The following is a 15,232-nucleotide window of genomic DNA, read 5'->3' as shown; positions in this document are numbered from 1 at the left end:
ATCAACCCTTATACTTAACTTTTAAAACTGAAGTTTTTGTTAAGGAGATTTTTGTACCTTTTGGATAGATTTTTCTTTTTGTTCCTTGGTTGGCACAAATTTATACATCCAATGATTTTTTAGATATATAGGTATCGGGAATAATTAGTTGGAAGATCTAGGATGAAAAAAAAAAACTGACACAAGTTATGGGGGGATGTTAACAAGTTGGTCAGAAGAAGACGGAGAGTGGAGAAATATTGAGGAGTTAAGTGATGAATAATTACAACCCATTAAGAGGGATAATAGAAAGAAAATTGCAGTTTATTTATTTATTTACAATAGGGGCAATCACCCAGTTACAAGAAATATAATTCAAAACGTCGCTTTAATGGTACGTAGGAGAGCCTTTCACCCTGCCAAATTTTATTAAAATCGGGTTAAGATTTACAGTTATTATTAATAATAATTTTACATAAAATTCCGAATCGAATGACAACTCATTCATGAAAATCGGTTCGCGCGTTTAAGCGCTACGTTGTTTACAAAAAAAAGTAACAAGAACAAGAAGAAGAAGAACAACAAGAACATTTTCTGAAAATGCCGTTTTTGCCCATTTTCAGCAACGTATTTTTCGAAATCTATGTAATCTATGTTGTTGCAAAAAAAAATTAAGTCATAAAGGAGGATTTGCCCTATATTTTAAAGAAAATTTGGGAATTTTATCTTTTATAGAAAAAGAAAAAAATTGTCGAAGTTGGATGTTTTTCAACGTTACGCTTTTTCGTGCATTTTTTGACGATCAACCCTTATACAACTGCCCTACCTTATAGTTTTAATTAGCTTTATAGGTATCCCTCTAACCGCTCGGCTACCGTTGCGCCTTGATTTTCTTTATATCAACTGGTAAATTGATGATGCACTTTTATGTTTTGAACAATTATTGCTACCTAATTTTTAGTTTTATTTTGAGCTTGTATTGAGTGCTATTTCCTGTCGGAAATACAGATCATGCTAGTGAAACGGCCCTTAGGATGAACGATTAAATTTACACCACCCTAAGAAGCTCGTTCAATGTTTCCTGCACAGCGTTTCTAATAGAAGACCTGCTTTTATTTGGCGTATTGACAAAGTTTACAGAAAATATCGTTGACTTTATCCCTTGTAGCACAAAGGTTTATTAAAGAAAATCTTTGAAACCATTTTCGGAAAAATATCACTAAAAAGTTTAAAAATCTATTGAGCAGACTACTACTTCTGATCAGCTGCTTACCAATTTTGTTTTTTATTTTTATCGTTCTTTGTTCTTCTAGATGGTGCTGACTTCCTTTTTCATATTTTAGGTATTCATTTGATATGCTATTACCGGTTTCTTTTTTTTTTACATGATGGGTTCATCATTAAACAGTTTCAGGACAGTTGTTTGTATAAGGGTAGATCGTTAGGAACTGCAATAAAAAGTGGAACACTCAAATTTGACAATTTTATTCTCTTTTTCTACAAAAGATAAAATATCCAATTTTTCTTCAAAATATAGCGCATATCTTCATTTATAAGTGTAATTTTCGCAACAATAGAGATTAAGTAGATCTCGTGAAGATTTTTGTCGAAAATTAGAAAAAAATAGCATTTTCAGCAAAGGCCCGTTATTGTTGTTTTTTTTTGCGATTTAAGGCGCGTCAACATTGGCACCCGGAGCTATTTTCAGTGCACTGCCGGCCTCCAGACAGTGTTCTCTCGTTACAGACAACACAGTCCAGGGTTCGAATCCAGCTGCTGACCCTTAGATTTTCTCTTCCTAGGCGCCTTTTACTGCTCACTGTCCGGTGATGAACAGTGTTGTCTGTAACGAGAGAATACTGTCCTGAGGCCGGTAGTGGACTGAAAAAAGCTCCGGGCGCCAATAACCTCAGATGTTGACGCGCCTTAATCATAAAAAAAAAAAAAAACAGTCCATCACCGGACAGTGAGCTGTAAGAATCTCCTAGGAAGAGACAAACTGGATGGATTCGAACCCGGGAATCCAATACGCTAACCGTTTGGGTAATCCCCTCCCTTGTTGTTGTTGTAACCTTTTTTTGTAAACAATGTAGCGCCTTAACTCGTGAACCGATTTTTGTGAATGAAGTGTCATTCGATTCGGGATTTCATGTAGATGTGGCTTTTGGTAGTATCGGTGCTGTACACTCTACATGTACGTAAGGCCCCCTTAAAAGTTATTATTGGTATTTTTTGTCGTTTTATCAACCCATATATTTAACTATTTAAGTTTTAGTTAAGAAGGTAGAAGTAATGGCCTATTTTTCCAGTTCTAAGCTTTTCATACGTGAGTGTCCCAACGAAGTTTTTAATTGATAGGTGAAGAATGCAAGACTTTTCTATCACTCCTAGTAAGTGGAAGTGTCCATACCAGGTTATTATATCGTTGGACCGTTGGACATAACACGTTATACAATCATTTTTTTTTTCTCTTACACGTACATAATATAATTCATTCTTTAAGGATAATGTGTTGGAAGATTGTGTGTACGACTACTGGAATTATGACAGAGTTTAAACCAAAGACAGTTACAGAGTGGGGCATTTAATACAATACTGGTGGGGTGCCTCTATATACAATCATATTTCTCTCCTAACTCACTAACTTACCTAATACACATAATATAGTTATCGAAATGTGAATATACACATTTTGTGATTTCATGTTTTTAAATTTTTAATTTTTTTTTTATTTCCACCAAACTAAAATAATTTTAAAATTGTGTTCAGCTTTTGAAGAATTTTACAGTGATTAAAAAAGAACACGCAGAGGGTCAAACTTATTACAAAATAAAGTAAGTAAGCTGAATATTTTTTAAAATTCAAATGTAACTTTCTTTACGAGTTTAAAGAGGAAGTATCGCAGTTCGCAGATTTCAGATATCGTTTTTGCACCCGGAAATACCCGTTTTATGGTCTTCTGAATTCGAAGAATCATAAGAAAACTTTCTTCTTCAATTATTTTAGTTCCAATTGGATACCAATTTTGTGACATATTCACCTACAAAAACTGAAAAATGCGCTTCATTAAAGACGCACTTCCGGTAGACGGGTGTAAGCCAAAACACATTATTTGAAGCAATAATGATGTCAAAACGGTAACCAAGTTTAGGTTTTGCTTTTCGTCTTTTTATGCATTCCTTTAACAAACAAACCTTGACCATTCCATGATACATTTTTTCGCGTTAAGGAGATATTTTATTAAAACTGAATCATCATCTGAAATACACATCTTGAGAACGCCCAAAGCGTCTCATAAACTTTACTTTGCTTAAGTGCCCTACTGTATGGACATTGCACGGTTTTAACCCATAATATAAACCATAATTTAAATGTGTGGCCCCAGAGTAGGATACAAGTTTGTTGAAAGATAAAGTAGAGAAGAAGTGGCCGCGGTACTAATTAGAATGTTTGTGTGACCCTAAAATTTTGCTCAAGTTTAAAAAATGTTGTTGATCAGTGGAAGTGGCTACTTTACTGAATATGCCTCTAAAGTGCGCACAAATTTCAGAATCATGTACAGTTTATTAAAGATCTGTAAAATATTTTTTTTTTTTTTTTTTTTTTATTATTTCTGCATGCTCCATACAACATTTAACAACAATAATAGTTGATAATACTAACAAAATAATAATATTAAATTAAATGATATAATAAAATAATAAAGAATATTAAAATCATAATATTCAAAACAGAAAGAAAGATAATTATAAGAAAGATAAACAGAAAGAAACAGAGAAAAGAAAGATAATTAAATAAAGAAAGATCACTTTTGGGTCGATTGACTTAATTACAATTTATCAAAATTGATGTTATTTACAAATTTCACAATTTGTAAAATATTAATCAGTATCAAAATGGGTTACAAACAATTTACCCTGCATTTGAAGGATACTAATTGAACCAAGGAAAGGTCTATTAAAGCTAATTTTTTTTGTCACTTATTATATGAAGCTAAAGAAATAACTCGATATTACGAGGAACCGGTGATCGTATAGCACAATGGTAAAACATTTAGTACCTATCACCTAAGTTTAATAAAAATAAAAATTAAAGTACGTGGTTCAATATTATTTCCCATTTTACGAAGTGAAAACTGCGAATCAATTCAACTAAAGTTACATAAGATTTTATAATTCTAGTTCAGAACAAACTAAGACGCTAACTCAGCGGATAACTCCACAAAATTGTGCAACAGTAGTAAACAATCTACTAACCTCGTAACTAAAAACTTTATTTATATAAAATTTATATAAAAAAATATACAAAAATGAAATACAGGTTCTTCAAACATTTTTCTCAACAATAATGCCTGAAGCTTCTTTAAGGTAGAGATTGTACTGGCAGTCTAGAATCAACCGTTCATTAGAGGATCCTAAATATTGAAGAAAGTTTAAAGCCAGTTAAAGTAATTTGCTATTGGAATGAAATAATCTTAATTCATTAAAATGTTAGGTTACTTCTACTACTTTTTATTTCCATTTTTAAAATTTTTCCTTTTTTTTACCAAATTTTTGTATTTAATTTATTATTAAATACTTCAGTTCAAAAAGTGAAATAACATTAAATTTTCAAAAAATCAAGCTGAAAATGGATGAAACGTCAGCAAAATAAAAAAAACTAAGGATAGAAAATTATAACTATACCACCTGATTAAAAAAACCTAAGTGACTAACTAAATTAAACAACCAGGGCTGGACCCACTCCAAAGAGAAACAACATGAAGTGGTTTTTTCTGAGCTTATCTTACCCTTTATTACGTAGACTTAAGACCAGATGTAGTCGCATAGGCAGTCTAATTCGAGTTCTGACCAGAATGAGGTCGACTCATTGTGTCAGAAGTGTGCCGTTTGCTTTGTCCTACAGAGGCTAGATATGTCGTACGCTAGTCCTTAATAAAAACCCCTCCAACCCAAAAACTCCAAGCGCCGTAATTGAAGAGTGTACCACGGATCAGTCGCATGTCTTCGATACTAGGACTCTGAATATTTTCGCCCTGAGATTAGAAATATTTCTCAAAAAACAAATCCCGCTACTCGTCGTGATACCATCAAAGCATCATCACTCTCAAACCAAATTTCATCCTGATCCACATACCAGCTGTAACTATAATTCTACCATCACCATTATCTGCCAACTACCCCTGTTGCTGTTTCAGTGCTGGACTCGTCAAGTGCTGGACTGAGCGGCATATTGTCGGGCAACCGGTACGACTTCGGCAACCAGGATCAGTGTGCCGAGCTCGCAGTGCCCGAGCTCCACATCTATGGCCGGTACTTGGTCTTCAGCTTGAAGTTTTCTCTTAATTCTACGCAATTCAAATAAAGAAATAACTAATCTTAAGAATAAATCTTGAATTAATCTTAAACCTCTTGGGAGCCAACTTGTCTTACAATTACTCCAGTACATTACAGGAGAGCCCCAGGTAGTAAGCTGCATCAACAAGAAACTTAAAATTCAAATATTTCACTTAATTGTATCATTTGCGTTTTCTCGATGGAGTACTTTTTTTTCATTGAATCTAAGAAATATTTTGTCTACCAACATGCGTTCTAACTGAGTTTAGCAAAATCAACTTTTTTCTCTTCTGTGGTTTAGTACACCAACTTAGTGTACTTTACTTGGTACACCAGCAGTAATTAGATATGACTGAAAGCATGCTGTGACCAACCGGCTACTATCAAAACACATTAAATTGATCAGTAGAATTATAGCTATGAGAGTTGGTACATAATTTTTATCAAACAAGCAGTGAAAGGTAAATAACTTCAATTATAAAATTTGTCAGCTTACTTATCCGCAAAAAAGTTTTGTTTTTTAATTTTGTTATTTTGTACCCAATTCCAGTCTAGGAAAATTCTTAATCCGTTTCATAATACATACTATTTATAGTGAAACTAAGTTAAGTTATTAATGAGAAATAATTGGAAACAAATGCAAATAAGAAGGGGTGGCCACTTTTTCGCCCTTCAGTTTATAATTAAAATTTTTTTTTTTTACTATTTCTTCCTAAGTGAGAAAAGTATTGAAATCAAAATTCCGAGTTTTTAGAAAAATCCTAAAGCACCAGAAGTACACATTATTGAATTGATTTTACACTTTTCGTAAGGTACCGAAATGTCTAAATGGTTCTAGCATAACTTCTGTTCAAAAGATATTGGTGTGACAAAAAGGTTGTGGTTTGCAGTTGGCGGACGGCGGACGGCCCCTACCGGGCAGAATGGTGGCTACTACTGCCTGGATACTCCAAATCCTGGCTAGAACCATGGCTTCCTATGTGCCGTTTGCAATTAAGGATGGACTTTGCACGAAACACGGACAGCTGTACAGTATGCATCTGTCTAATCTAACCCACTGGGCCGTGCAGAGTAAGTATTGCAGTTCTGCAGTGCACATTGCTTTATCTCTCAGCATCATCACTCTCAAACCAAATTTCATCCTGATCCACATACCAGCTGTAACTATAATTCTACCATCACCATTATCTGCCAACTACCCCTGTTGCTGTTTCAGTGCTGGACTCGTCAAGTGCTGGACTGAGCGGCATATTGTCGGGCAACCGGTACGACTTCGGCAACCAGGATCAGTGTGCCGAGCTCGCAGTGCCCGAGCTCCACATCTATGGCCGGTACTTGGTCTTCAGCTTGAAGTTCTCTCTTAATACTACGCAATTTAAGGAGCAATCTACCACGGCCTACGAGAAACCAAAACCAGGCAGTTCTGTGTGGCAGGAATTTTTGGTATGTGCCTATCAATTACTAATTAAGAGACCATGCATGCCTTAATTGCTATGTTTGTTCAAGAAAATAATATCTCTGCTACAGAAATGGCGGAAGCTAAACTTGGTATTCAGTTTCTTATATTATTGTCACTTTTACGGTATCACAAATTACTTTCAACTGAAATGAAACTTTAAAGAAAAGCCTATCTCAACAACTTTCCAAAAATTGCTCTGAAAAAAATGTTATTTTAAATAAACGATAAAAGTAAAAACTATAAATATATGTGTATGTGGTGCACATACGAAGTTTACAGATATCCTAGGAGCCACAAGTAAATTTCAAAAATAGAAGAAGCCATTAAAAGTTGGGCCACTTCTCGTGCAGGAATTTCTTCCAGATTCTATTTTAGCAACACATTTAACCCTCCTTATCTCTTTACAAAACTTTAGGGAGAATCTGGCCTCCCTTTTCTCTCTCAATTGAATTTTCTTACAAAAATGTTTAAAATAAAAGTGGTATAGTTATATGTTTGTAATTAATATTCGAAACTTGAATAAAACCGCACGAGTCATTTTCGAAAAAATCACAAAATACTGAAAAATTTACTTCAATTTGGAAATTGACCAAAACAGTACACTAGGGACCTCAAAATGGATTTTCTAGCGAGCTCCCATAATCTCAAATTTGCAGGATAAAAGTACCTTCCCTTACTAGTACAACGTAAAAATGATAATTAGAAATTCTAATGTTTTCAAAAATACACACATGTAACATAAACGTAATAAACGAATTTTAAGTTCAGATTTAAGTTCTAGTTTTAAATAGCAGAATTACCATAATTTTTATATTATGATACCATAACTTGATGGTAGTAGATGGCATGGAAAAAGGTTTGATTTAATTAATTGTTTAAAAAAGTTTATTTGACTGAAAAATTTGAGGAGGTTTAACAATAATTCCGAGTTTTTAGAAAACTCCATAACTAAGCGTACCACTTTACTCAATGAATTTTACTCTTTTCGAAAATTATTTCGAACGATTTTCCTCTAAACTAATTTTTCACCAGGATATGATTTTTTTTCTTAAAATTCCATCCCTGAATAGGGATGGGGTAGGCTTCCAACTAAGGTGTCAGTTCAGTGTATACAGTTTTGCAAACAATTTACTGCTGTAAGAAAATGGGTTTTAAATTTTAGAGTAGAAAGATAATAATATATAAATTAAGCCTCGAGTATTGTAGTAAAAGAGTGTTCACTCTAGATGTTTTACATTTTTTTCAGAGACATGACAACCGAACGAATGAGATACATTGGGCCGTCTGTGTACCGGCATCCTGCAGCTCTGCTGATGTCCAACATTCTCTGACATCAACATTGATACCTGTACTGGAATCAAATGGTATAATCAGCAACCTGACAGTGCCTGACAGGTTTAACTACTCCAAGATGGATCAACCGATCGATGTACCACCAGGGTATTACTTATTTTTGTGAGTATATGATTAGTATTGTACAGTTTTTTGGTTATTTGCGGGAAAAAACTTGCATTCGATTTTGATTAAAGCTGGATAAAGCATTTTTTAAATAAAATTATATCTAAATGTTTGTCAGTAAATCATGGAATGTTAGGCACCCAAAATTTATGTGAACGGTGATCGACAGTAAAGTCACAGTAAACAAAGTTTTAATTTTGACAAGGAAAAAAGTCTCAATTCCATTAAAGTAACCATAAGAAAGTCTCCCTAAAAATAATATTTAATAATAATACTGTAAATAATAAAATAATTCGAGTTAGATCAAAAATTAACATTTTAAATCTATATAAGTTCGTCATGACTCACACCAGTCTGCTTCCTAAACTAAATGCCTGCCTTGAGCTTTTCACTCCCTTAAAGAAATCGTTATTCATTTATAAGGCGGAATGGAAAAGAATGTACTTGCAACATTGCATCCGCCAAATTGTATTCGCCTCGTCGTTACCGCCATCTAGGACTGCTTCCATGCGAGAGGAAAGCGCCTCTCCAACAGTAGCCTTTTGCACATAAGTCCAGCACATTAGAGTTAAGTGAAACTTTAAAGGGAGCTCCCTCATCTCTATCACAGAACTGTCTTATGAAAGATTTCTCTGGGAAAAAGTTATACTTCCACGCGTGTGCAATGAGGTTGCGAATTTGAAAGAAAATTGTGAAAGCCAATTAGGAGGAAAACTCAAAAATACTAAAAAAATCTGTCAGTAAAGTAAAGCACTTTCGGTTGGCTAATTTGGTAGAAGTTGTCCTGCTTTATAACATTCTAAACATTTATAAATTTATACTGGGTAAAATAAGGTAGTGCAAATATGTTTAAAAAAAAAAATTAACTGCTTTGCATATATTTGCGACTCTTTGACCATTTTGATGTAGAAACTTGATAAAAATTCATCATTCTACACCATTCAGAGATTAAAGATTAATAATATAAAATACTTTGGTAAACATAAGAGATATGTTCATTTGATTTTTATTGGCTTAAATTTTATTTTAGGTTAATCACAGCTGGACTGTTTTTGGCTGTGATATTAGCCACAACATACCATCTCTGGCAAGGAGATGCCAATAGCGAAGAAAGAAGTGAGTGTAACTTTTCATTGAAAAAAGAGAATTGAAGCACTTTTGCCAGGGAAAATGCCCTAAACATTAATTCTTTAAACTTTTGTTTGTGCTCTACACATACGTAGACCAATCATTTTCGCTTGATTTTTTTTTTTCTTTGATTTCAGAAAAATGGTACTACAGATTCTCCATGGTGACCAGCATGGGCACCTTGCTACGAACGGAACCTACGGACGAATTTCGAGCCATTTCCGGCATGAAGGTTTTGTCCATGTTTTTAGTCATTATGGGTCATCGAGTGATGATATCATCATTTCTCCCCTATATCAACCAAAGAGAAATGCAACAGGTAAGTGATGAGTTCTTTAATAAATGTTGGATCACCAATAATACTCTAATCCAGAGCATTCAGACTGTGGTAGAGATCACAACTAAGACTTTAAAAGAGTTCAGCCCTTAAAGGGATGACTCAGTTTATAAATGTAGTCTCAATTCGCCTACAAACTATAAATGTAGCTTCAGAACAGGGTCAGCTCACCAACCAATAAACGCATTCGTGTAAAGTGTTTTGTTTTCTCAAGACTTCAGGCACTCGTAAGTTTTTCTTTAAATCTATTTACAATGCAGTCTTATGTGCAGAAGTAAGGTTAAAGAGTATGTTTTCCTGTGAGAAGCATTTCTTTCAAGTTTTAATAAGGTTTATTTGCTGCAATTGCTAAATAATGGTCGTATTACTATACTAAATTTAATAAAGGAAGTTGAAATTTTAGGCGTTATTTATTGGCACTTTTATAGTTTTCAAACTATTTAAAAAATGAAATATAATAAAAAGAGTGTAATAAATAAGGTATTTTTAAATATTTGATAAAATAAACTTATTAATGAAATTATATCCTTGAGTTAACTGTAAAAAGTAATTTTTTAAGCATTATCTTAGCTAATTTAATGCAAGGGAGGAACGGGTAGAATACAACTAATTTTCTCTTATTATAGAACCAAAATTCGCCGAAATGCGGTAATGGTTTAATTTTTTAACTTCACCAACAACTAAAGGTGCAATAAAGTTTGAGCATAAGGGACATACAGAAATAAAATATGACAGTGCTGGCCTTACGATAAACTCATACACAAAAAAAAATTCACTTTAGTACTCAATGTTTTGCATTGGCTAAATCATAATGTGTACATTTAGAATCCTAAAAAATCTTGTTATGGCTGTAATTAGTCTGTATTCCAGTAGTATACAAATGTTATTAGAAACTGAATCTAAAAAGTTCGTGAAGAATGGTACATACACTCCATTATATACATACTCCTATACTCCTTGTATATCAAGGAGCTCACTAGTTTAATTTCCACTACCTAACCCATGATTAAACAGCATTTCTGCACTAGGTAGCCATTCGAAATTGTTATTCCTATCTGTCCTTCTTTCTATATGATTTTTCTTTGGTATTAGTATTGCTTAACAGTCTTAAATCCATTCATATTAATAAACCAATTTCTTTTTGAATTTTCAGAAAGTTGGCACCATTACTGGTACATATTTGGCAAACAGTGCCCTAGTTGTGAATACGTTCTTCGTGGTGACTGGATTTCTAACGAACTGCAAAATCTTGAAGAATATTGACAGTAACAAATCCATCAATGTATTCAAGTGGATCATTAGACGATGGATCAGGTATGTAATGTTTTTACCAGCTTAAACAACAATAAAACGAATGTAATCAAATTCCAGTTATGTTCCTCGAACACGTCGAGATAATGGGCAATAGAGTTATATTTAGTTAGCATACTCCGCTCTGGACTACTATAAATGTTCATATATGTTTTGTGTGAGAAAATTGTATGGTCCACTTAATATTTCCGCTTTTCCAGGTTCCTACCCGCTTATGCTTTCATCTTAGGCTTCGTAGTGTACATATTACCTCAACTAGATGTTGGACCTATCGGAAGATATGTTATTTCTACAGCGCCATGTCGACAGTATTGGTGGACCCATCTTGTCTTTATTAACAACTACTTATATCCAGAGAATCAGGTGAATGCATTCATTTAATTATACGAGGGTGTAAAAAAACTCAGCTTATTTTTCTGTACCTTTTAGCAAAAATGTCAACTTACAATTTTGTATTTGCTATTATTTTACTTCCAGATAATGCAAACATAAGTTTATCAAAGGATCTACGCGATTTAAGTAATGGCCGAATTTAATTTAAAAATTAGGTTTTTTTTTTAGTTTAAACCATAAAAGTTTTATAAAAAAATTATGTAAATGAGTGAAATATATTATGGAAATGCCAAAGAAAAACGAATTGAAGAAAAAAGTCAAGAGGTTGAAGAATTTCAAGAGTGCAACGTGCCAATTTACTGATTCGGTTTGTCAGTTTTTTTTATTTTCTTTAAAGAAACTTTTCCGATTTTCTTTAAACTAAGAATAATTATTACATATACGTAACTGTGCAACATTTATTAAAAACTTTTTTCCTTGCACTTCGGAAAGGACATCAGAAGTACCCAAAACGTAGAGCACCAAGAAAAATCTATTTTAAAAAAAAAAAAAAAAAAATTGCCATATTTCCAAACATCCTTTCTCTTATATGTAAATTAATTGAATTCTTTAATTGAGAAAGTTTTGTTGTGTGTGTGCAATAACTAATAAATTCTAAGCGTATAACTTGGGTTTGAAAAAATTTGTTTTCAATTTGTTCCAGTGCCTGATCCCATCTTGGTATATGGCCTGCGACTTGCAGTTCTACGCCATGTGCTCCTTTCTTGGTTTCATAATGTTCAGATCTCGGAAAGTTGGTCTGTCACTGTTAGCATCTCTAACTATTATATCTGTAGTGATTCCAGGCGTAGTTACTTTTAAAGAACACTTCGTAGGAGTAAACTTGATAGAGCAAAAGTAAGTGTTACTCTTAAGAATGTTACCTTCGGGATGATTCCTGTATGGCAGAAGTAATTCCATTTTAATTACGTTTGCTTCATTTCAATTATGTTTATTCATGAACTTGTAAATTCATTTTACCAAATTTAGGCGCCACGGTAGCCGAGCGGGTTAAGAGGCGAGACCTGCAAAGCTAATATGCATTGTGGTACTGGGTTCGATTCCCGGTCTTGGCCTTGGATTTTATTTAATGGTTAAATGAGGAATAGTAAAGTACGTTTGCTAGTCGCCTCCGTTCACGACACCTAGTAAATGGTAGTTGGACGTTAAGCCCCGCCTGAAAAAATAGGCGATTACTTTACTTTCATTTTACCAAATAAATATTTTTTAAGCTAGCACACCATATTTAGAGCGTTCGTGGGTTGAAATTGAGGCCTGCTCACTCTCTAACATGATAGCCCTCCTAATGCTATTTTTGTTTAAGTTTTTATTTTTGTGAGACCGGTATCACCAGCATTTTTAATATTCAAAAACCTACTTTGGGAGTGCGCTGATCAAATTCATCTTGCCCTTAAACCACACACTTAATAAATTGTGCACTGGTTTTTCCAGTAGTAATTTAAAATTCTTAATACACTGTAAGACACAGTTTGCTGTTCAAAGATGCTCACAACTGGACTTACTGTTTGAAGGAAATAGAATTGCAGTTTTTTTACACAACTTTGTCATTAAAATTTTTACTACAATGATCTTGCAGAAACTTCGAAGAGTATCTAAGTAACAAGGCATTCGTCGAGACCTACTTTTACGCACATTTAAGAGCGTCGCCCTTCCTCATTGGCATGGGGGCCGCTTATGTCTACTACCTCATGAAAAGCTACAATGTCAAGATCTCCAAGGTAGGTCTTAGAGACTAACTCTTATGTCTTCTTCTGGCACAGTAGGTGCAAGTAGAGGCTTGGTCTCCACACGATCGCTGCCCAAGTTTCTCTAGGTAGTTCTCACACTGTTCTTCCTATTTGTTCTTGGGATCGCAATGTTCAATCCCCATTAAATTTTCTTATGACAATCCCGATCTTTCTACCTCCAACTATTTCAATCGCTGCACCCTTACTTCAAGCGGGTTTCGGTTTTTTGATTACACCTTAGATTTCTAAGGTGAACATAATAATTGGCTTTTTAAGAAACAATCGATTTTGGGATAGAAAATTACTATTATCACTTCTTTTACCTTTCCTATGTTTACATTTTTCGAAGGGGGAAGTGGATTAGTCTCTCTTCTTCTTTAGCCCTGTGGAATCCCAGTATAAAAACAAAAAATAAAGTAATCTTAAATAAATTAAAAATAAAAGTTTCGTGAACAAAGAACAGAAGCTCGTATTTTTCAATAGATATTTTTTTCAATAAATAATAAGTAGCTACACACGGGACTAGAAACGAAGAACTCCCACTTACTCGTTCGCTCTGATGACCACTGTACCAAACATGCCACCACAAACAACACAATACCTACACCCAATACTCTAGCTACCGTTTACTTCCTTTCTGTGCTTTACATGTAAGAAGAAAGAGTGGTTATTTTTAGTTCAGACTAATGAAATTGTTCACCGGCGTATGTTTATACTCCGGTAAGTCGTTTACGGCTCTTACTTTATTCTACAGCGATCCTCGTCCCACCAGGCTTTGGCCGCACGGTTTCGGTTTATATTACCTTATTATAAATCTGTAGAGCCTTGTTCTTGTCGCACAGTGTACATTTAAATTAACTATAAACGTGCCTTTTGCTTTGCAGCTTCAGATATGGTTGATCTTCGTGCCTATGGCAATGCTCATGACTGCATCAGTTTCTAGCTTCTGTGGCTTGCACATTGCTGGTCAAGACTACAAACTATGGGCCAACATCTTATACGTGACAGTATATAGAGTAGGATGGGCAATTCCAGTTGCATTTCTCATTATAGCAGAAGCGTATACCGCATTTGGTAAATAGCTCAATAAAATTGAACTAGCCTTCCGCCATAATTCTTGGTTCTCATTAACAGGAGTGTAAGAACAATATCATTTGAAAAGTATTTAGTTGCACCCTAAGATTAATATTTCTAATTTACAGCGCTCTGCAGGAAAACTGTAGGCTTACGACTCTTCCAATATCTGAATGGCCTCACTTATAGTGCACTTCTGGTCCAATCTCCATTACAGTTGTACCTTACTGGTTTGGGACGAAGTTCAATGTATTACTCTTCATTCTTAGTGGTAAGTGGTTAGAACCGTAAGCCAGAGCAAAGTGAGCTCACTAAATCTTCACTTAGTAACATATCCGATATTAGAGAAACTTTACCGAGCTAAGATTAAAAATACTGTTGCAGTTTTGGATGTCGCTGGGCGATATCTTCCTGTCTTATTTGCTCGCCCTGGCGCTATATCTATTCGTGGAGGCACCTCTGACTTCACTCCAAGATATACCTGATACCATCTCAAATTGGCTCATCGCAATTTGCTCTAGGAATGTAGATAAAATGCTTAAGAAATAGAATAAGTTATTTATGTAAGCTAAGTAAATAAACAGGTTAATAGGCTAAATACAGGCTAAATAAATAGGTTAACTTGTACTTATGTTTTTTGTTTCCTCTTGCTCTAAATCATCTTATGTTCTCAAGTATAATGTCTCTTATGGTCTAAAAAACAGTATAAATTTAACAAATAACAATTATTTGTTTATAATGGCTTATTTATTCATTTAATATTATGCTTAGTACACAAATAAGAAACGTAGTATAATAAACGACAAATTAAAACAACATAAATATCACTTTTTAACAGACGGAAATATACTATTAAAAAATAATAATAATAATGAATACATCTAATACATCAGAAAAAACACAAGCTAAAAAATATTTTCCTTAATCTTTTAATTTATTATTGCCTTTTACTGTCCACAAATGTTCATTTATTTTATAGCGAACTGTCACTCATACACGCACTCACTAAATTGCTTCAAAACAAACCTAG

At 33.9% G+C, this 15,232-nt stretch overlaps 1 protein-coding gene across 1 annotated transcript; it reads left to right on the top strand.

Moving 5' to 3' along the window:
- Window positions 1-2,607: 2,607 nt before the first annotated feature.
- LOC141459130 (nose resistant to fluoxetine protein 6-like) lies at window positions 2,608-14,941 on the top strand. The gene is made up of 13 exons (XM_074137769.1): window positions 2,608-2,813; window positions 6,206-6,386; window positions 6,532-6,758; window positions 8,021-8,229; window positions 9,263-9,348; window positions 9,498-9,679; window positions 10,851-11,011; window positions 11,209-11,371; window positions 12,045-12,238; window positions 12,978-13,119; window positions 14,013-14,202; window positions 14,331-14,473; window positions 14,587-14,941. Exons 2-13 carry the CDS (start codon window positions 6,239-6,241, stop codon window positions 14,749-14,751), a joined length of 2,010 nt encoding a protein of 669 aa, XP_073993870.1. The 5' UTR covers window positions 2,608-2,813; window positions 6,206-6,238; the 3' UTR covers window positions 14,752-14,941.
- Window positions 14,942-15,232: the final 291 nt, after the last annotated feature.

Source organism: Rhodnius prolixus, unplaced genomic scaffold (assembly GCF_049639745.1).
Source record: "Rhodnius prolixus isolate KJV_2025 unplaced genomic scaffold, Rpr scaffold_11, whole genome shotgun sequence".
Classification (NCBI taxonomy): Eukaryota; Metazoa; Arthropoda; class Insecta; order Hemiptera; family Reduviidae; genus Rhodnius; species Rhodnius prolixus.
This window is presented reverse-complemented; position numbering and strand designations above follow the sequence as displayed.